The sequence below is a fragment of the Labrus mixtus genome, chromosome 6 (genome assembly GCF_963584025.1).
Source record: "Labrus mixtus chromosome 6, fLabMix1.1, whole genome shotgun sequence".
In the NCBI taxonomy this organism is placed as follows: domain Eukaryota; kingdom Metazoa; phylum Chordata; class Actinopteri; order Labriformes; family Labridae; genus Labrus; species Labrus mixtus.
The window spans coordinates 30,817,919-30,840,755 of NC_083617.1; the positions used below are offsets into that span (position 1 = coordinate 30,817,919).

Consider the following 22,837-nt stretch of genomic DNA (forward strand, 5'->3'; position numbering starts at 1 on the left):
TAAATAAACCTCAAGCAACAGTCAATCATTAATTTGTTTTTATTCCAGTGAAATGTAAAAACAAATCAAAAGCACAATGTCATCAAGTAACACCCAAAGATAAGAATAAATAGATCAGTTTAATAGACATTAAATACATCAGTACACTGTAAAACAATGACAACAGTAAGTTGGTAAGTAGAAGGAAAATATGAGCACTGACAAATGGAATGATGCGTATAACAGAAAATGTGCTCAAACTGAAATCAATTGCTGTTTTTCATTGTCTTGCCTCGTGGGAAGGGTGGACAACCACATACAACAAACAGGTGGCTGCAAAAGCACTTGGTGTAAAACTGGAAAGGAAGGAAAGCTTAACCACCAACTATGGGGTCAAATAAGGCTCCCAGCATTTGCATATAAAACCAGATTCCAACACTGGTTGGTCTTTGTGATCTCAATCAGTAATGTTGAGGATTACTGTTTCATTTAGATTCATCCAGACAGTTAAGAACAGAATACACTCTTATTCTACTTGAGAACTGCTCCAGTGTTTGCAATCCTAGAGGAAGTAAAAAGAAAAAAAAACAGACACCCTTTATCCTCTACATCAAAACATTTCCTTACAGCTTGCTCAATATCTTTATAATGTAGCCTCCACAACGCAGCCCTCAGTCCTTCTTAAACGATGTCAAATGAAATGTTAAGACATATATGGAGTGAGTGAAGATTTATCTTGGGATTTCAACTCCAAGGGTCCCAACATGTTTAATACACTGACACCAGCATAAAGAGCAGCAGGGATCCTCAAAAAAACTAAACTCAGAAATCGATATAGTACAGCACATGCATAAAAATCAATAACATAATTATAAAATTGAATGTCAGTGGTGGTACATGAAATATCCCAAGATAAAGCTTGATGACACAATAAACCCTGAACATCATTGTTTATACAGTACACCAAATGTAACCTGTTGAATCAACTTAATAAGGTAGATTTTGCCATAAATACCTGATATACATAAACTATTCCTGTTAAGGCAAATATTTTCAGTTTGAGGAGTGCATAAAGCATATGTATTCCTCAGTGGGTGCAATTGCATATATATCTACTATATGCTACTCTCCTGTTTTTATCAAACTTGCAACAAAAATGTACAACACTGGCTGAGGACTCAATAAACAAACCATGAGCAGAAACATGTATCTATTTAAAACAACTCCAAGCAGTGTTTTTCTGGTTATTCATGGTTAACAATTACATTGCTAGGCTTTCATTTCAAAATATAATTCCTTTATCTTTTAACTTATTAAGCTGCAACTCTACCATCAAAGCAAGAAGCTTAAGGGAAATCTTGACCCAGGAAAAATATACAGTACCTACTTTACACATGATCAACAAGGACACTCTTACTAAGGGTTTGTGAAGTGATTTCTAGAACAGTATTTTTCTGAGTTACATTTGGCATAATGGTTTTACATGGGATAACTATGTACACTATGTGGTTTGGCTAGTTTCTAACAGCTATACAAATTGATAATGAACACAGACTCATCCTTTAGGAATCACAAATGAGTTTTCCACAACAGTCCAGATAACAAACGCCAATATGTGAGCTGCACATAATGGATCACATAAAGTACATAACACATTTAGAGTTTATCTTTTAACATCCAGCTTCATGTTTCTCTGCCATGTCATTATTAACTGTTACCATAAACCTCACATGCAAGCACTGTGGGTACATTATCTTTCCAGATGAAAAGGGGGTCATGTTTACATGCACAAAAATACTTTGCATACCACTCTGAAGGTAGAAGACTTAAAAAACTTCTCAAAAACCTGAATGTCTTAGTTCTTTTTACAAGAAAGTTTCTGGTTTGAATTAGGATTTGGATTCACATACACTCATTTCAATAAAATGTTCTTACAGACAGATAGGAATGATAAAGTATTCCAGAAATACTTAATTAGATTAACCATGATCGTTTAGACACAGCATAGGCTCTTAGTTCTAGTTCCACATTTACATCAGAAATCCCATGTTACACCATCATTGCAATTTCGAAAGGGTGGGAATATATTGATAAGTTATTTGTCCACAGAAATATAATTTGTAAAAGAGAAAATTATAAGTTTGAAAAGTTAAATGGCAAAAGGGGTAAAATTCAAACTTCCTTTGTAGTAAAAAAAACTGTACCAGGCAATCCATAATAATGTGCATGTAAACATAGTCACCACCATGTTGACTATAAATACATATTTGTTAGTATTGTAAAAGAGGTATCACCAACAAGGACACGTTTAATTGAGGGGTAATTTAAAGAGTGCTTTGCTGGCTGAAAAGTGACCCTATGTCCAACCTTTGCTACTGCTACCATACAGGAAGTTTCAAAACAATATACAACTACAAAATCTTGCTACAAAGAAAGCACTAGATTTGAATAATCCTGGTCTGGCACTGTGTAAACATTGCCTTAAGCTCGCTCTCTTGGGCTTCACTGATAGACTCTGGTTCTGGGCTCTTCTGTACCTTTGCCACAGCAAAATTGATACCTTGTGTAAGTCCAGCCTGGGTAAGGCTTGCCACCTGAACCATTGAGCTCTTGATCTTGGCAAATGGGGACACTACTCGGCTGCCATTGCTGTCAGCAGGCGAAGGGCCTTGGCTGCCCTCCATCTGCGAACTCAGACTCCTCTGAGAACCTCCCGAGGCTACAGAGCTGTTTTTTTGGACTGTGAGGAGGTTGAAACTGGAAGTAGTTAACTCAACGTCAAGCTGGGATGGCCTGGGGAGCTGAGGATCCTCATGCTGCCACTCGGAGCTCGACTGCTTGTCTGAGTCTGCAGGGGTCTTATTCTGCACTGGCACCACAGGGTTGAGAGGGGGAACAGCAGATGTTGGTTGCTCTCCAAACACCTCAACAGGTTTGGTCTGTGCATCCTGGACAAACTGGTGACAGTAGGCATCAATGGGAGTACCAAAGTCAATCAGAATGGCTTCTTCAGCCACTGAAGCAGCTCCTGGTGACTTGTCATTACCAGCTTCAAAGGGGCTTTTCTGCTTCCCATCACACCCAGTGACCCGTATCATGGTGGGGATATTTAGCTCTATGCTAGCAATAGACTGGGAGCGACTCCCCAGGCGTGGGTTTGATGCTACAATACCGCAACTTGGTAGCACATAGTCCATGTTTTCCAAAGAACATGGTTGCTCTGGATCAGAAATATAAGAGTCAGAGTCGTCTGAGATTTCAGAGTTCCCATCTCCAACATCTTTGATGCATCCTGTTCCAGGGTTGTTTTCTGATGTCTCCAAGCTGCTGTCAGATTTCCAAAGGTTGACATGCATAGTCGGCTTAAGGAAATTGACTTTAACATCTGGCTTAGAGAAGTTGCCCAACCTCCCAAGGGGTTTAAAAGGGCCAGTCTGTTTCACTTTCTGATTGAGAGAAGAGAATTTGTTCAGGAGGAAACTCTTGCCCTGTGCCAGCCCAGAGCTACCCTGGTCAGCAGGTTTGTTCTGGATGGCCATTATATCCTCATGAGGTTTACACTGCCGCCTAGAACACAGACATTAACGTTAGTATATACGTTTATACCTTAGACAAAAAGCTCTAACCATTGGTTAAAGTACAAGGGCTGAAAAGTCATTAGGGTTTAATATAAAACAAATAATAGATTATTTATAATAGATAAATACTATATATCTAATAATGACATAGTACTCACCTCTCAAGCTTCTTCTCGACTACAAGCAAGTCCAAACCCATGGCTTGTTTGGTTATGCGAAGCATCTCAGCTATGCATTGTAATGTGTCTAAAATTGACCACAATATACTGTAAGTTTCAACCAATAAATTCATAGTCAATATTCCAAAAAGTTCATTTTTCCTTTCAATCAAAAGAATTTCCTACCTTTTCCATCGTCCTCAGGATTTCGTGTTGCTGCTCTCAGCGTGTGAAAGAATCCACTTGTATCTTCACTCCTGTAATGCAAACGCATACAGCAGAACTTTGGTTTCCCAAACAGTGTAGGCTCTGGACCTGCACAAGGAAACACAACTTATTCATTTCATTTTCAGGGATTTGCTTTTTCTACATTAGTCATATTCAACAGATATTGCTAAAAAGCTACTGAGCAACTGTAAAGCTTTTGAAAGTGCTGTGTCACTCAGCAAGTGTACAAAGACGAGACTTTCTTTAAATTTGAACGTTTTACCTATTTCGATCTTTTCCAAACCATCCAAATTGAGGCGCTGGTATTGGTTGACTTTATCTGCTTCTTCATCGTAGCTACAAGGAATTAAGTTAAAACATAAGTGAATTCATAAATACAGTTTCTAAAGAGAAAATGTGTTAAGTTTGAAGTCTCACTTACAAAGCAATGTAATAGGCTTTTTCAGAAAGAAGGAGCAACACATCTACGTCTTTGTTTGATGCATCAATGAGGCTAGTGGGAGAGAAAGGAGACATGGTAAATGGTAATGGTAAATCTGACTACTCAAAGGGCTTTTAACACTGCAGGTCACAGTTACCCATTCCTCACCACATTCACACACTGATGGCAGAGGCTGCTAAGAAATGTGTACATTGATATTAACTAATCCCATTCATACACATTCACACGCCATTGACGCAGCAGCGGGAGCAATTTTGGGGTTCAGTGTCTTTCCCAAGCACACTTCGACAAGTGGCTTCAGGAGATGGGGATCAAACCCCAACCTTCCAGCTGAGGGTTAACAGACTCTACCACTGGACCACAGCTGCCCCAATATGAATAAGATATGAGAAATATTATATATATATATATATTATATATTAATATTATACATCTGCAAATATTGTATAATTAGAATAGCAGTCTTAAGTTTGGATGAGGATATTGATGCACACTAAATGCTATTGCACAATAAAAAGATATGGTAGCTAGCCACCAACCTCATGTCACAATTGATGAGGGCCCAACCTCCATGAAATTTCTCATCATCAGGCAGCAGAAGCTGCATGTAGGTCTGCAGCAGCAGGCTGACCTGTTCCTGTGCTCCCCTCTGGCTTTCTTTCTCTTTCTCTTCATGTTCCTTCTCCTTACTAAAGATGGAGTAGAGGTCTTCTGTCACTGGTATGCCCATCATTAGGTCTGCAGGCAAGAACAACCATAAAGAGAAGTCACTCAAGGGATAATGTTGTTACAACTCATTTATAGTTTAATATCTCTGTTTTCCTTACCAATAACTGCTTGTCTGTAAGCGTCTCTAAAGCGGTTCAAATAGTAGCGGTTGGCTGAGTTCACACCATCCTTCATTACGCCAGCCAATTTTCTCTCTCCTGTCCTGGTGAAATCTCCCTAAAATAGATGTTTGTTAATGTGTCTGTTAAATATACATTTAGAGTGACATTTGAACGGTTACCTTCTGTGAATTCTATCAATTTGTATGTTCAAAAGACTCTGTCAGCCCAAAGTTATTAATAAACTCTAAGTAAATTCACAAGTCTTGCTGTTGGAAAAGCATAAGTCCAAATAACTTTAGAATATCCCCTAACTACTTCTTTAAAAGAAGCTGGCACAATTCACTACTGTTTCTTTAAGCAAAGCAAAGACATAGATGGTACCTTAAGCGCTGCTGTGCCTGCATACTGCCTGCTGATGATGTCTCCATTGTTGGCCCACATGATCTGATAAATTTTGTAGCATTTGGGAGGCAGAGGCTGTTCTGGAGGCATCACACCTAGTTTCTTTAACTGCATGAAGAAAGAAGAACATTTGAAATATTACAAAAACATGTATTTATTAAATAGTCTCGTTTGGTTTATCTTTCATGAGTGGTAAAGAAAGACACAAAGAAAACCTAAATTGCAATTAGTATTTGCAAAGCAAGCATGAGTTTTCAAGGTGAACAAAATATAAACGGACAATAACATGTACTTCATATATCATATATCAAAAATGCTACCTTTCTTTTTGTCAAATATTTTGAGATTCTTTGTGAAAATTAAGGATTTTTCCTTCTTGTGACCAAGTGATGATGAATTATTACAGGTTTAAAAATGAACCAGAGTACAGTGGAACCTAGCAGCATCTGTTGACAATTGGTTAGTTCATTATGGTTTTAAATAGCTATGGTTTGACTTCATAATTTTAATTATTTTACCTTATCTGCTCTATTGTTTTGGCATGCACATGATAAACTATCAATGACAATAATTTGACTGTTTAACATACATGTTAAACTGTATAACATACATGTTAAACAGTAAGGGGACCAGAATGAATGCATTGGGCACACCTAACATATTTCTTTTTAAATATCTGTCATATAACCAATGACATAAGCAACAATGTGTCATTATTTAGGGACCGGGATCAAAAAGAGTCCCAGAGAATGATGTTGATAGTTTGAGTCATTCTTGCAGACACCCCAAGCACCTCTTAACCTCGTTAAGTAACACGTTTAAGTTAACAAAACTAAGGTCACAATTTCACTGCGACGCACTGAAAAGACATAGACGAAAGTTTGTCTAACTGGAAAGTAGCCCAGCAACAGTTGCGATAAGAGGAGGCTCTTTGATTGGTGGACAGCTGACCAATCAGAGAGCCAATAAACGGTCAGCTACATCATTTTGTATCCAGTACCTATATTATATTTGCAATGTGGGAAATACACAATGTTACATTCTTTCCCTGGGACAGCGCAGCAAACCCACCTGTTGTTCCATCACCACCCGACCAATAGCAGCCTGGACCACATTGGTCCTGTCAAGACAGTCCATGCAGTTTACTCTGAAGATACCCTCCTGCTTACAAATGACTCCCGCCTGATCCACCCTGACAGAGGAAGATACATTCGCCAAAGGATTCATTCATTCATACAGTCTCAAACCCAAAGTCAAGAAGGATTATAAAAGTAGCCAACAAATGGGATGTTGTTATTTTCTTTAAAAAAAAACACACACCAATGAACAATAGCAAGAGTTAATGATTATCTGGAAGTGAGAAAATAGTGAAAAAGACACTTACCAGGCCCACTTCATGTCAGTTATGATATCAGAGATGGCATCTGTCAGTATTTGCACATTTTCAAACTTCATACCTCGGCTGAGAAACAGGATATACAGAGTAAACTGGGAAGTCACTGCATTGTAGTATAAGAAAGCTTTTAAAGAATATATTTATGAACAAGTTACTCTGCTGAACTGTGTCTCTTACCAGTGCTCATGGAAGTCAAACGAAACATACGTGAGGTTAGGGTTGTTGTAGAGCAGGACTTGCTTCAGATATGCGTCACCAATTATCTTCTCCCGTCCACTTTGGTCCACTAAGTTAATGATGACCTAAAGTAAACCATAAAGACAGGCTATTTCATGCAGTCCAAAGGCTGCTGCCGCCTAATTTTGGACTACCTCGGCCCTCGTCAAAGTCAATGGATTTTTTTCATGGAAAGCAAAGTTTTGTAAGTACAGCAACTAGTGAATTTTTCATTTCTAACTGCAGTTACGGCTGTTTGCAGATATGATGGCGGCGTTGTTTTTTAGTCAATCCAGTGCAACACGAAAACGCCAAACAACAAAAGAGGAAGAAAAGTGAGGAATGTGTTAATTTTTTTTCCCTGAGAGCACTTGTGTTTCATTTGCTGTGCTGCTGTGCAGGCATAAAATAATTTTGCTTTTTACAAAATGAAGGGAATTTTTTTATGCCAGGAAAAACCCTGAAATAAGTCTAATTCAGCAGTGTATAACCCCGATTCCCTGTATGCATTTGAACAAAAAGAGATAAAGATGCTAAATGTAAGATGAAAGATAACTTAGGCCTTTTATTACAGCACTGTCATACAGAAAAGATTGGCTCAGTAAAATGTAGCTGTCTTTAGAAATAAAATGTTTTCAAAGTCTTAAATACCATGACTGCTAGACACTAGGATTAGGGCTGGGAATCTTTGGGTGTCTCATGATTCTGGATTCATGATTAAAAGTGTTTTTTGAATGAGTACATATTTCAGGATCTACTCCCGTCATCTGTGAGACTGGCTGAATGTCTTGCTGCTCCATTTGGCACTCTACTGAGTTAACGAGCTAGCCTTAGCACTTAGCAGGGAGTGACTGATTAGCCAAAAGAAAATCGATTTTTGGAAGTTATGAATCGATTTAATATCTCAGAAGATAAGAATCTCGATTTTTACATGAATCGATTTTTTCCCCCACCTCTAACTAGGATCATCATCTCGAATCATATCCAAGCATTCAATCCATCAAAGCAGACGCACCTGTGTCTTGTAGAGTTGAAGCTGTTCTTCAAAGTGAGCAGCAAAGTACTCAATGGTCTCCTTTTCTCCTTAAATGTTAAAACAAAAAAAAAACATATATAAACCTCAAATAGACTTGGGAGATGAGTAAAATCCACAAAGCTTCTTCGCACCACTGTAAGAGATAGGCAAAACAAAGTTGTTGTATTGACCTTTCTCTAAGCGTGGCCTGGGATTGTAGCGGTACCCTGCCTGGCTCCAGAAGACCGGCACGGAGCCGCGTGTCTGCACGAAGGATAGGGTGTGGCTGTGCACGTGGATCAGCTGCTCTGTCTCCACATAGTTGGCAACATGGCCATCAGTATCCACTCCTCTTCGTTTGTACCGCATCCCTTTGGACAGGAAAAGGAGAAAGCATTATCAATATTACAATTATTTATTTCTTGATTGTGGTTATTTTAGTAAGAACAAAAATAGGTTGTCTTCCCAAGTTCTCAAAGCCAATGTGGGAAAAGTCCCTTCTTGGATATTAACCACACTATTAGGAAACATATCCTATATACAGTACTTAGATGTAACCTTTCTCAGAGCCCAGCTAAGACTAACTGTAGCTTTACCTGCGCGGTGGCGGCTACGTCTGGAGATAAGTGCTACAGTAAAGTGGGGATGCATGTCATCAACACAGGTGACCTCCTCTAGGGGGGTTTCAGGGCTGCTCCGCTCCTCATCGGATGTCTCATTGTAGTTCACCACCAGTTCTTCTACCTGTACAAAACCCTGGATGATTGGCGTCACCCAGAAATCTACCTCCGGTGCCTGGAGAATAACATGAAAAAATATGAAATATTAAATATATTTCTAATAAAGTTATGGGGTCTCATTCATAAACATAACGTACGCCCAAAACGGGGCCTGAAATGGGCGTACCAAATTACCCACGCAAAGTCTGTGATCTTTTAGAAACAAACCTGACCTATGTGTACAGATGTCCCCCTGCCTCCAACATGAGGCAGGGGGAAAAGATGGTATGGTGAAATGAAGCATACTGTAAACGTAATGACTCTTTTGCATTCCCTGTCTCATTACGTCACTATTCTAAATTTGTCATTGTGTGGGATTGTGGGCACAAAATCAGGGACATACCTGCTCTAATGTGTGCAGGTAAAAAAAACTCTGCCCGTGCCTCTCCACTCCACTTCCCATTATACATGCAGTAATAAATAAAACCGCATGATGAAAAACAAACAGATAAAAAAGGATCTTCAGCTTTCTTGATGTCAAGCACACGTATGGTAAATGGACTTGAGCTTGTATAGCACCTATCCTGGTCTTCTAACTACTCAAGGCACCGTTTACACTGCATATCACATTAACCCATTCACACCATATCTAGAAACTGATAGCAGAGGCTGCTTTGTAAGTCAGTATTAACTAATCCCAATCATATGCATTCACATGCCTTGCTGAGTTGACCAACTCTACACCCCAAAGGCAGCTGACTGTACCACAGTAATGTCAGAAACATAGGATCTACATTATGAAGTTATTCATAGCTTTTAGCTATCTTTTCTTTTTCAGTGGGATCACTTCAGCAAATGCAACTTCAATCTACAATGGCAATAACACACAATGTTGGTCATCTCTAAGCTCCTGCAGCCACATGTCGAAGTGTCCTTTGGAAAGACACAGAACCCAAAATTGCTCCCGCTGCTGTGTCACAGGCGTGTGAATGTGTATGAATGTGATTAGTTGGTACTAATGAAAACTTTACATAGCAGCCTCTACTATCAGTGTGTGAATGTGGTGTCAATGGGTTAAGTGTAAACTGTGGTGTAAATAGCTCTTTAAGAAGTCAGAGGACTAGAAAAGCCCTATATAATCTCAAGTCTATGTACCATATACCAAAAGTGAAATGAGTCGGTCTGCTGTCCAGTCAAATGGGATAACAAGTAATCCTTTCATAAATGAGGAAAAAGCAATCAATCAGTTAGGCTGTGTGGAAAAAAAGATTTACCTGAAGGTCGATAAGGTCTTGGATCATGTGCTTATTCCAGAAAAAACGGTCATCAACCTTTCATAAAGAATACAAATTTAAATTAATAACATTTTTGCAATTTGAATATGAGAAAAAAACAATACAACATGATTAATGAGCAGCATGCTAATGCTTAGTTCACACAGCAAACCAGTGAGTGACTCCTGCCTCATAGATCTAATTCATTATTGAGTGTAGACGGATATCAGTTACAGATGCAGGCAGTTTTAAGTAAAAATAACAACTCAGATTCCCTGTTTTTCCCCTTACATATATGTTCAAACTGTAGTGAAAGGCGTACTTCTCTTGATTAGTAGGGCAATCCATGTATGATTTTTAATATTCCTGATTCTCACATTCTTTAGACTTTTAGCCCTTGCATCACCATGCTGCTGTTACAGGCTGTGTGGCTGAATTTAAAAGCTAGAGGTCATTTCCCTGACACTCAGGCATATAGGGCTTTCACACTTGCAGAAAACTCCTGAATAACTCCAGATATTTTCAGGAGGAGCTGTATGTGTGAATGCAAGCAGCCAATTTTTTCAGTCTGACTTCATCCAGAGTATCTCCTGCAAATCCCTCAGGGCGCACTCAGACTAGGCAATCCATACCGTGCCTAAGCATGTTTCACCCCTAAAGTCCAATTTGTTTTTTGCATTTTTTTGTTGCATGCACGGTTTCACAAGGTGTACAGCCTTCATTATCAAGAACCTTGTAATATTATGCCTTTATCTTACTTACATGACTCAAAATATGCCACAAAGTCAGCAAAGTCACTGTCATGTTCTCCGATGTGCGGACACGGACCTATAGAGTGTGCCTGTTTTGTAAACAAAATGCACTTCATAATTCAAAATAAAGCCAGCGGGGGGAATGCTTAGGGGGGACAATCGTGCTTAAGCACGGTACGGGATAACTTTTTTCAGTCCTCCTGAAATGATCTTGATATTTTCAGGAGTGCCTAAATGAGAACAGCTATTCGCTGTGAACAAGCCAAAAGAGGAGTTTCTCTACAAACCTGCTTCCATAGAGGTAAGCTGGAGTTGCCTGAGTCCCCTTGACGCTGGACACTGTTTGTCAGGTCATAGGTCGTACTGTAATAGAAGGAGTCTGAATCCATGAATATCTTGCAGAGCTCATCCAGCAACCGTTTTTCCATGCGTTCCTTCTCTTTGTTTTCCTTAACCTGGATTGCAGGGGAATACTGGATTAGGTGGGTACACAGAAAAGAAAGATAAGATGAAAAAACAGAACAAAATCCTGAGAAGCAAAGACAGAGAAAGAGACTGTTGGTCAAGAGTGAATAGTCAAAAGAAAAAACTACCTTTTTCTTGATGGGAACTGCCACATTAGATTTGATCTGGCTTAAAGTTTTCATCAAGAACTTTGACTCATCTGGAGACTGAGTCAGTTTCTCTGGTTTGTCGATTCCAAAGTGATGTTTCTTGCAAAGCTGAAAAAGAGGATTCTAAATAAATGTAATTCATTTCATGAAGTGACATTTGCAGACATTGGTACCAGCTTGAATTGATTCACACAATAAACCGAAGCAAGGATTATTACTAGCCACTCAAAACCTACAAGCAAAAACAATAACAAGAAAATATATAGTTCTAAACTTAGAGTACATTGGTCTTTAAGGATTCTAGGCACAAGAGGGATGGAATGATTATCCTACAAGCTAAGAACAATATACAACAGGGTGGGGTCTAAAATCTAATTCAGGAACCTCCATATTTACTCACTTGAAAATATTCTGTCTCACCATCCATGAAGCTCTCCTGAAAGACTGAAATCTTAGCAATACTTATTTTCCTTTGAGATCTATTACACTGTTGTTATGTCTGCATGTTATTATACCACATATTGTGTGAGGGGAAAATAAAAACCATCTTTGAAAAGAATCGTAAAGACTTAACGTATGTACACCACTAGTATTCATGGCTACATCAATTAAACCAGCACTATTATAATCCTTGTCAGCAGGACTCCATGCACATATTAAACCAATAACCATTGTCATGTATCACTACAGTGGTACTACACACACCTCCAGTTCAAGCTCCTGAGGCTCTTCATCAGACAGAGGAATGACTGTTATTTTGGTGATCTTGAAGACTTTGTGGTTGCCTGGTAGATGGCCCACCAGTGCTTTCTGGCGAATCAATACTAGGCCAAGAGGAAGATCTGCCAAGAGGTGAAAGAAAATAGCTGACTTGTGCCAAGGGGGCTGAATTCCTCACAATATGACACATGCGAAGAAAGCAGATGCACTACTGCCATTTACCAATTTGTTTTATTAGGGGAAAAAAACATCTGGTATATAAATATTTAATGATCATGAACCATGGCTATATTTAAGCACAATCCCCTTTATAACTACACACATCCCAAAGTAGTTTAACACATTTTTACACCTTCTTTGTGAGTAAGAAAGATGACAAATACAGGATGATTATGTCTGCATACAGAAAAACAATATTTGCAAGAATTAGGGTGTTCTGCTTACAGGAATAAAATGCTTAAGGTGAAAAATTCTTCATTCTCCACTTACCTGTATGAAGTTGTATCTTTCCAATGACACCTTCTACCAATCCCAAACACACTGGATTCCAAGCTAGCAGTAGGTCTGTTGCTGAAAAAGAGAAATACATGAGGACAGTGCAGCATCAGCAAGATGTATCAAGAACATAATAAACAACAAATTAATTATTATTTTATTGAAAACCAAATTACAATACTATTTAGGCAGCCAGAAATATCAAAGTTTGGGTAAATACATGTCAGAACAGCCAAAAAAGCATGCTTTCTAGCATACTGCTAATTGTTTTTGGTATTTTTGTAAACTGTATTGACCATGTACATGTAATGTTATATTGGTGACACAAACAATAGAAGGGGAGTGTAGGTATTGACAAACAAATTAGCTCATAACTGGGACAGATGTAAGATGGATACAATTACTACAGTACTCAAGTACTTGTTGTTGACGTCTAGAGTCAGAGTTCTGACTCCGAGCTGAAGGGGTTTGTCAAGTCCAGGTACAGGCCACCATCACGGTGAAAATATATATGATGATAGGCTAGCACAAAGTGGCTGTTACTACAGAATAGAGGACAGCCTCTCACCACTGAGTCATGTTTCACCCTTCCTTGTCATTTCATCCAGAGGTGAGATTGAAAGACCGCTGTTCTACAGACATGCAGTACTGATAAGTGGCCACCTCAAAGCGTGTGAGGCTAGAGCCGGAACGTCCGTGTCCTGCGTTTTGTTTTTTACAGTGAAAAAAGTGAAATTTGTGAGTAATCTTATTGTTGTTCATTTGACAATGAGATTACTTGAATATTGAAATTACTAAAAAAAAAATCCCATCCCTAGTATAAGCAAGAGAGTCAAAGCCAGGGGCAGAGTGTTGTGACAGAGAGGGAAGCCCCAATCGTATGCATACTGAATGCAGAGTGATTTACTTTGTAAGGGCAGCAGCAGTTCTTTTACTTATCTTTGTTTTGAGCATACTATTGTGAACAACTTAAAATATGGGATTTGGAATGAAGGGCTACTGTATTTCCAACAGGCATGTTGTGTACAAAGGAGCTGGCTGTGTTGTACCATATGAATGTGTTATACTATATGAATGCTTCACTGGGTGCTTGAGAGTGAAGTGGAAAAACAGTAGGGGTTTGAAACCCTTTTTCCAATTAAATAATGAAACAGTGGTGCAACTAAAACCCTGTCCTGGATGGCTGCACAGCCATGCAACTTCAACTGACACACAGAATAACATACACAGCCTACTGGTAACACTAATAAAACTTTTCATTTCGTTTAGCAGCGTTTTCACTTAGATGGGAATGCAATTCCCACAGCTCATACTTTTTTATGTGAAACAAAAGCTTTTATTGTCACAGCTAGTTTGAGTAGCAGCAGGACTCACTTCTGTAATATGACCAAAGTGTAATCTCAGGAGCAGCTTTAAGAGATTCAAAAATACTTACAAAGCAATTGCAGCATAATTTAGCCTAGACCATATTTCAACATAGTTTAGGAACAAATGTTTTTTAATTGATCCTTAATATATGTGTGTTTTTTTTATATATTGTGTTGGATCATTGTTTATGGTTTGAATCACCAAAGTCAGACAGCAACTCAGCCACTCACATGTTTTGCAAGGAAATATTACTGAGTTTGCCAAGAACTGTTGTAGCGTTTAGAAGTACAATGTTATGGTAATTTCTGGTTAATTAAAAAATGTGTTTTTCTGTAGGATGCATTTTGTTATGTTTTCAGACATCCTAAATAACAATCTTACCCTGTATGTGTAAAAAAAGCATAACACTGCCGGTGCTGTGAACTCAATGGAAGTAACTGGTTTTCAAACTACTGGAAATGGTTGTCTGATCGCTGAATGCCTTTGTGCGATCTGCTTCACAAATATCAAACAGATTGGGTTTACACATTGTGGGCCATCATTTTTAGCCACAGGTGGCTGTGTTTTCATGTAACTTAGCTTTGTTTGAAATATGTATGTATTTATCCATTGGTCTGTAATATAAGGAATAAACCAAGAGCTCTGGAGTCTGTTTTGGGTGTTGGCAGTTCCGGAATGAAAGCCAAGACGGAGATTTGGAGACTGGGAATGCCGCATCCAAATCATTTCTAATTTGTTTAACAACTTTTTAAGGGATCAATGCAGTTACGTTAACTTCCGAGGTGTACAAATGGTTGTTACGAAGTGGAGATGAGACCAAGCTGCAGACCTCATTCAGAACGATGACTAGCATTATTAAAATGTTTGTCAACTCCAAACGGGGCTCGGGATATATAGCCTGCATTTAGATCGAATGGGTTATTATGTCAAGGGCTTGAGATAAAGGGCAGTGTGCATCAGAAAAACCATTCACCCAGTATGCTACGTACCAGGTCTGACGGCCATGGTCCCGTCTTTTCGGCTGCACCACAGAGCACGGTCCCCGCTCTGAAGTATGTAATCGTCTTTCGCCTGAAACAGCTCCATATTGGGATTTTACGTCACACAATAATAGGTAGCCTGGTTGCCAAGTACAGGCAATGTACAAAGAACACGTAAAGGAGGTCAACAACAGCTAGCGACTGTTAAAGTCTGCTCGCCTCTTGCAGGCTGGTGAGCTACGGTAGCTAGCTAGCGTTACCCATCAAGCTAGCAGCCACTTTAGCAGCTGGGTGCGTATCGGATTTGATTATTCCATTTTGACGCATACTGGTAGTCAAATTCCTTTCCACTCGGAGATACGCCCCTTCCAATTGTCATGGAGAACAGAGAAATGGCAAATAATTATAAATGAATGGGAGTGTGTCCCAACAACTGCTAACTGCGGTCCAAGACGGAAACGACAGTTTCCTGCTCTAAACAATGTCACGTGATCTGTGTCGTCATCACTGGTGCACAGCAGTACACAGGTACAAACAAATGTTTACAACAAGTTTCTAAATAATACAGTATCCTACATGTAAAATAATACATGATTTAAATGACGGTTTTAAACCTCTGTATCCCCAAGTCTGATGGGACGGAGAAACAGCCATAATTAGGCTATTGTGTGACTTTATTTATAACTTTTGGCCAGCGATGGCGTTGCCCTTATTTTTCAGTATTGGTAAATAATTTGATATTTTTCAGGCAAGGCATCACATCTTAGTTGAGGTACCTCTTCTTCGGTGACAGTCACGTGATTGCATATTGATTTTGGGGGAGAAATGCTTTAATAATCAGGGGAATTATTTGAAACAATCATAAAAAAGACAAACAGGCCGGATGTTTCTATTTCTTCTGGTGTGCTATCGTTTAGGTGTATTTCTAGTTAGAAAGCACAGAACATACCACTTCAGTAAGTAATGACTCAGTTGTGGAAGATGCAGGGTAGAGGTAGGGGGTACAGCATAGTATCGTGATATTTTCTGTGGTGATATTATATTGTCTAATGGCTGCCAATTATCGATATATTTATTATATTAATATCAAATGTGCTTTTTAAAATTTTAATTGTTGAAGGGGTTGCACAATTAATTTTGAACAAGTTGCATTGTTAAAAATTCATGTTCAAGTTCAATTATACTGAAATACTTACAGTTCAGATTGTGAGGTGCTTGCAAGCTTCCCTAAGGCAGGGAGCAGCTGGCAGACAGATATAATAATGCATTTTACCATTGATACCTTATAAGAGAAAAACTAGGTCAGCTTGAGATAGTTCAAGGCTACGTAAGGGATACATCTTTTAATCCAATGTAACAAATACTCACACGTGAATTAAATAGTGAATCTTGAGGTAGAAATTATATAATGGACTGCTGATTCATAGGCATACAAAAATCTAGGTAATATCTTGTGTTGTAAAAACACACGGCAATCCAACTTTTACTCAAAATCCATGTATAATATATTTTATTTTGAAGCATACCAACATGATGACATTAACCGTGATCAACAGTAAGCCACAATTAAGGGTGTGTAAGGCAGTGGGTGACCCCCCTTCACAGATGGCTTATCATTTAACCATAGTGACACATTTCTACACAAACAATTAGGGTCATGAAAAGTTCTTTTGATGCATTTTTTTTAAATCCTATATTAATCAGGCATTTTCTTGTTGGCGTTGTAAGCCTCTAAGGCCATTTAACTTAGATTTATTTCTTATTGTGACTTTGGTATTTACACAAAAAACATTCGTACAATCTTAGACTGTCCTTATCAGCACATGTTGATTGTTTAACTTTTCAAGTAGGAAAAATTCCATCTGCATTTGTCATTACACATTCATAAATGTACCAAAATACTATATAATTATATAAATACTGATATAATGTTTTGAAATAACAAGTAAAGCATTGCACATACACTCAAACACATCAATCAAAACTTGTGTGAATTATACAGTTCTGCTGAACTTTCAGCATGATACATGTCAATGATGGCAAAGTGCAAAAACAGCAAATCAGTTATGCATCAAAAAGTACCATCAAATAAACATATTTACTCAGTTCTGGTTTAAAGTAACTTCTGGAGGACCACCTGGATATAAAGGAGATAATGTTTTCTTTCTGAGTGAGTTCTGCTTCAAAGCCCCACTGCTGTCACTCATTACTTACTGATGCATTAATTGGATCAAGAATAGCTTCAAACAGTCACGATAAGGACAAAAAGCATTAATACATCCCTTTTTAAGAAAATACTTCTTTTCCATTTATTAACAAAGGCCTCTAATTCAAACTGTAATATTGACAGGAAATTGTGAACAATTTTATTGTTAAAGCTGTCTCATTATGACAATGGCATAACACAGAAGGCAACAACATTGGCTTGAAGAACATGATTGCACTTATCTTCCATCAATTATGAGCAGAATGTCAGGAACTTGTTAATCAATGCATGCAACTTCTACAAAATGCTTGTAAAGGAGGAGGATATCTATCACATATACAGTAGGGTATCCTTCTCTTCTTGATGATGAAGTGTGCAGTCATTATGATATCTCCTTTGAAAGCTCATTATTCTCTTTTGTGATCATGCTGGGCTCTCCTTTGAGGTTGTCTCCCTCAATTGTAGTCTGGCTAGCAGGCCTGGCAGGCTGCACGTCCAGTTGCTCCAGTTCTTCCAGTATGTTCTGGACACGACGGACTCCATCCCGTCTTGCCTGCCGTACATCTACACGACCTTCAGGGTCAACAGAGTCTAATGCTAAGAGCTCTTTAGTCAGCAGCTCCTCCAGTAACAAGTATTTCTTATCATTCTTCTTTCCAGCAAAACATTTAACCTCTTGCTCCAGTTTGGCAACTCGCTCAACGATCTGCTGTACCTTAGCCAAGCCTGGATGGATCAGGCACTGAGCAGCCTGTTCAGCCTCTACCTTCACCTCTGCGGGTGATGCTGTTATGTCCAGGTCTTCTGGTCTTAGAGGTATTTGAACTGTAATATCTGCATGCTGTTGTGGTTGCTCTTGTTTGTGGGGCTGCTGGAACTGCTGCTGTGACTGCATTAACTGTTCAGGATGCTGAGGCTGTGGAGATGTCTGAGGTGGTTCCTGCTGGAACTGCTGAGGTTGGTGGAACTGTTGAGGTTGCTCAGGTGGAAGCTTTTGGAACTGTTGAGGCTTGACGACATCAGCTCCCGGGTGCAATGGCATGGGCTGCGTGTTATCAGGTTTTTGCTGAGTGCTTTGTTGTTCCTGCTCTATTTTTGGTAGCTGGTCTCTTGTGAGGACATGCTGCTGAGCCTTAGAAGTTAAAAATAATGTGTCAAATACTAGGGCAACAGACACTGATGTTAAAAATCAACATTTTTCAACATTAAGAAAAATCCAAATGAAAAAGTGCAAAATAAAAATACCTGTGGTATGTCTCCCAGCACCTGTGTTATAATAGGTGACTGGCTTCTAATATGAGGTGGAAGGTTAATAGAATGAGCATCACGATGCTGGGGAGGCAGTACTGGAGAAGCCCTTTCTCGAGAAGGCTGCATTGCTACAGAGTAGCTAGGCCATTCTTCTTTCTGTGAGTGATGGAAGGGCTGCTGGTGCTCAGAGAAGGGGATGCGTTGAGAGTAGTTTGACGGAGTAGACTGTGTCAGAGTTTGTGTTTGGCTCCCTCCACCCTCATGGATCACTGGGATGGGGATGTAACCTGCTTGAAGACCAATGCTGTTGGGCCGTTGGGGTTGGTGATGCAAGGGTGTTAAAACCTGTTAAATAAACCAAATTGAAACAGTTAAATAATCAGTATTTGATGTTTTATTTTCATTGAAAACTTATAATGTTTACTTCTTAACCACATTTGTTAATGCAGATTTGTTATTTTTTTCTGGTGACAAACCTCTGCTGTTTGTGAACCAGGTGAGCCAATCTTTCCAGGCTCCGGAGTACAACTGTCTGAAGGTCCATGTAACGGTGATCTAGGCCTGCAGTGGAGCCCTGGTGTAGGTGTTCGGCCCTCTGTCCAGATATTCTGTGCAGCACTTGGATGGATATAAGAATAACATGGGTCTTGTTGCTGCCTTAGTTCTGTGCCCTCATGGAAGACAGGTATAGGAATATATCCTGGCCGAAGAATGGGGTGCTTCATCTCCCTAAAAACGGTCTTCTGTGACTCCTGGGGGCTTGGTTCTGGTGGTATGTTGGGTCCATTTGCTGACACTTCTTTGACCTACAAAACAGTTAATAGTATATAGATATGATTTAATGCTATATCATCTCTTATTTTATCTTTACAATTAAGATATCAATAATCTTCTCAATGATAGATTTGACCAAATCCAGCAATTAAATGAAACAAAATGAAATAGAGCCTTTAAGGGCACAGATGGACCAATGTATGAAGGCTATACTCCTTCAAGTGAGCGACCAGGGTTTGAGTCCAATCTGCCGCTCCTTTCCTGGATGTCATTCCCTGATTTTCTACCATTACCCTGTCCTATCAAATAAAGGATAAAAGCTTAAAACTTTAACTTTAAAGGAATAAATAAAACCAAGAATTTAAAAACATCTATTTATATACAGTATAAGTGAGTTTGGTGTTCAATTTAACTTCTTTCTTTTTTTAAATCCCTCATGGGAAATTCTGGTTTTCTGGTTTACACTATGAGAGACATGCTATTCAAACACAGAGGCCTGTAATACACACGTGCAGAACAGGACTTATCAACATGCATTAATGGAGAGATGTCAGTGCAGGGCTGCTACACAGGGAGCACGCGAGGGCTGTAGGGGTTCAGTGCCTTGCTCAAGAGCACATTGGCAGTACTCGGGAAGTGACGCGTCGTCACTCCAGCAATCAGACCAACCTCCATAATTTGGTCCGTATGGAGACACACGGGTTCCCAACCCGCCACTGCTGATATACCTATTTTGAGCAATCAAAGATAACTATTCAAAGAAACAAAATGCCCAAATGGCTTGTGTCATTTCATATTAGATTAAAATAACAATTGGCACTATCATCTAGTAAATTGTACTATTACTTTTCCTCTAATAAGATTGTATTTTTAATGAGCCGCAACCACACTCTGCACTACAATTTCACTTTTATAAATCAAACATTATTATTTCAATAAGCATATCTGTTTCACAAAAACACTTAGGACTGAAATGATTGCAATGGGCTATTGGTTAAAATGTCCCCTTTTGTACATTTGAATGCCCAAAAGCATCACTTTCTGCTCTATCTAGCTGAATCTCCTGACTTACTAACACCTTCTTAACAAATATATAATCACAGTTCATGTTTTCATAAAGATCAGTGTATAGACCAAGAACATTTTAACATACACTTATAACTGATTTGTTTTCTTTTTATGCAAGCCTTCGAGATTCTGGTCCGATTATAGAAGAACATAACCCAGAATAGCCTCCAGTTGTAGGCATGAAATGTTAATTATCACACTACAAATAAGTCTTCATTGGGAAAGTACCATAAGTAGAATACAATATTACAGTAAACAATCATAGCATAATAAATGATACTGTAAGATCAATTACAACATTTTTAGTAGGTCTACAGCTAGAAAAATGTTTTATGTTGTAATTTTTCTCAAAGTGTTCAGATAGACATGTGCAAATGGTGGAGTGCAGCCAACAGGTCAATGATACATAAACTATTGAAGCTCTAGCCTACTTTCAGCCACTAAATCCCTTTGCCTAACCAACAAAAACTTTATTTTCAGGAAAGCCAGTTCCAACATTACTCTGATACAAAGCTTGCGAAGCTTTGACCCATCGCCTTCTTCCATTTCGGTACGGGACACTGCGCCTGCCCCAATGCACCAATTTAACCCATGACAGCTGTCTTCCTGGCAGATTCATCGGGACTCTAACTTTGGACAACACAACAGATGAGATGAAACATACCCTACTGGCAGCCTGCACCGCTAACTTCAACCCCCTGGTCGCAGACCTGTAGCCTATCACAACATATCTAACACAGTTAAATGACTGTAGACGGCACCTGGCGCGACTGTCTTACCCAACAGGCCAAAGTGAACGTAACCAGCCTCAATCCTTGTAAGGGAAAAAAGTTTTCACATGAGGTGAACGTCGCAGTATTTTCTACCATGCAATAAATATGTTTTAGACACTGAAGCTCATAAGCTCATCGTTTAGCTTTCGCATAGGCTACTGAAGGGTGAGTCATCGAATAATTATAGTTGAAGATCATGACAGAAACATAACGGTGTTGATCAGCCCTTATAATAGGTCTATGAGCTGTGTATGAGGGGGAGGTGACAGAGCAGACAGGGCCTACAGTCAACAACATTAACAGATTCAACATAGTAAGCTACCGAACCTCAACACGCAGCCTGTAACAGCCCACGCATCTCCACAAAACACTGCCTATGACAAGTCGTGACAACAAACCAAGTTCATGCTATCGCTCTTTACCTTGTTTGTGTCGTGTCTCGGGTCATTCCAGGTTGTCGTGCGATTATTGTGATCGACAAAGAAGGGCCATCCAGTCTGAGGGTCAATCTTTACCTCCCACCCGAGAGGAAGAGGGTCGTTGTCATTGTTTGTCATTGTCAGCAACGTGGATGGTGTCTTCATGCCGCTCATGTTGCAGGGTGTCGGATCCTGAAGCATTTTATACAGGCGACGGACTCTTTAAAGATTCCTTGAAGTGACGTGGAAAAGGGGGCTGGAAGTTTCTCGAAATAGCGGGGTTAATGTTGGGGGCGGACAGAGCTGGATGCGCTGGCACCAGACTGGCACAGACTAACAAACATGGGGAACAAGTAGGCTATAACCTAATGCACAGTAGGCTAATATAACTAGTTAAAAATAAAGGAAGCCCCCCTGTTTGAACATTATATAGCCTAGTGAGAAGATTCAGACAAAACGTGTTGCACATTGTCGCCAGTGGAGCTGCTCTCCTCAGTGTTTGAGTGTATAAACAGCGAAAACGCTACTTTTTCCATTTAAAATTCACACAAACAGGAGATTTGAGGGATATGTCATCTAAACATATCAATACATAGCCAGGCCTATATTATCATTTCGACAGTGTAAGGGGTTTGAACAAATAATGAAGTCTGAAGTGGTTAACTGTAGCCCCTGGTTTGAATCCCAGTGTGCACTAGGATCATCGGTCAAGTGAGCCTTCGTTTGCAAAACCCGGCGTGTCTATACTGGAATTTACGGTACAGGTGCTCGGAGTGCCCAAAAAGAACGAATGCGGCCCATATTTCAGCAACTTGTTACCAAAAAGGAAATATAATATATATATATATTTTAAATAGTAATAGTCCTGTACTTTTTAGTATGATTATCTTTATACTTGTTGGGATAATTAAAGGTAAAGTCTGCTCAAATTGCATTGGAACATTAGTCCTATTCAAACTTTATTTGGAATAATCTGTGATGGGTGACAATAAACTTTCAATGGATTCTTATCCCTCATGTCCTTGGCTTTTAGGATGATTTTACTGTATAGTATTTGAGATAATAAAAAGGTAAAATCTGCTCAAATTGCATTGGAACGCTTTGATTATGTAGTCATATTTAAAAATGTATTTTGAAACATCTGTTAACCTTTTAATGTATTCTGATTCCATATGTCCCT

At 39.2% G+C, this 22,837-nt stretch overlaps 2 protein-coding genes across 5 annotated transcripts; both read right to left on the reverse strand.

Annotated features, from left to right (window-relative positions):
- Positions 1-23: 23 nt before the first annotated feature.
- On the reverse strand, positions 24-15,640 carry inpp5f (inositol polyphosphate-5-phosphatase F). Of its 4 annotated transcripts, none has more exons than XM_061040947.1 (21): positions 15,176-15,640; positions 12,813-12,893; positions 12,309-12,445; positions 12,004-12,039; positions 11,583-11,711; positions 11,277-11,444; positions 10,238-10,294; positions 8,841-9,039; positions 8,436-8,615; positions 8,245-8,312; positions 7,191-7,315; positions 7,002-7,079; positions 6,689-6,809; positions 5,597-5,725; positions 5,213-5,330; positions 4,925-5,123; positions 4,365-4,436; positions 4,206-4,279; positions 3,902-4,030; positions 3,716-3,803; positions 24-3,546 (listed from the first exon to the last, which is right to left on the reverse strand). In XM_061040947.1, the coding sequence occupies exons 1-21, from the start codon at positions 15,270-15,272 to the stop codon at positions 2,418-2,420; spliced, it is 3,414 nt and encodes a 1,137-aa protein (XP_060896930.1). In that variant the 5' UTR covers positions 15,273-15,640; the 3' UTR covers positions 24-2,417. The 4 variants fall into 4 exon arrangements, with proteins under 4 accessions (XP_060896930.1, XP_060896929.1, XP_060896932.1 ...); XM_061040946.1 differs by having other exon boundaries at positions 11,277-11,462; XM_061040949.1 differs by lacking the exon at positions 12,004-12,039.
- A 1,019-nt stretch (positions 15,641-16,659) lies between these two features.
- On the reverse strand, positions 16,660-21,919 carry bag3 (BCL2 associated athanogene 3). Its single transcript, XM_061040939.1, has 4 exons — positions 21,661-21,919; positions 19,100-19,429; positions 18,618-18,968; positions 16,660-18,504 (listed from the first exon to the last, which is right to left on the reverse strand). Exons 1-4 carry the CDS (start codon positions 21,856-21,858, stop codon positions 17,755-17,757), a joined length of 1,629 nt encoding a protein of 542 aa, XP_060896922.1. The 5' UTR covers positions 21,859-21,919; the 3' UTR covers positions 16,660-17,754.
- Positions 21,920-22,837: the final 918 nt, after the last annotated feature.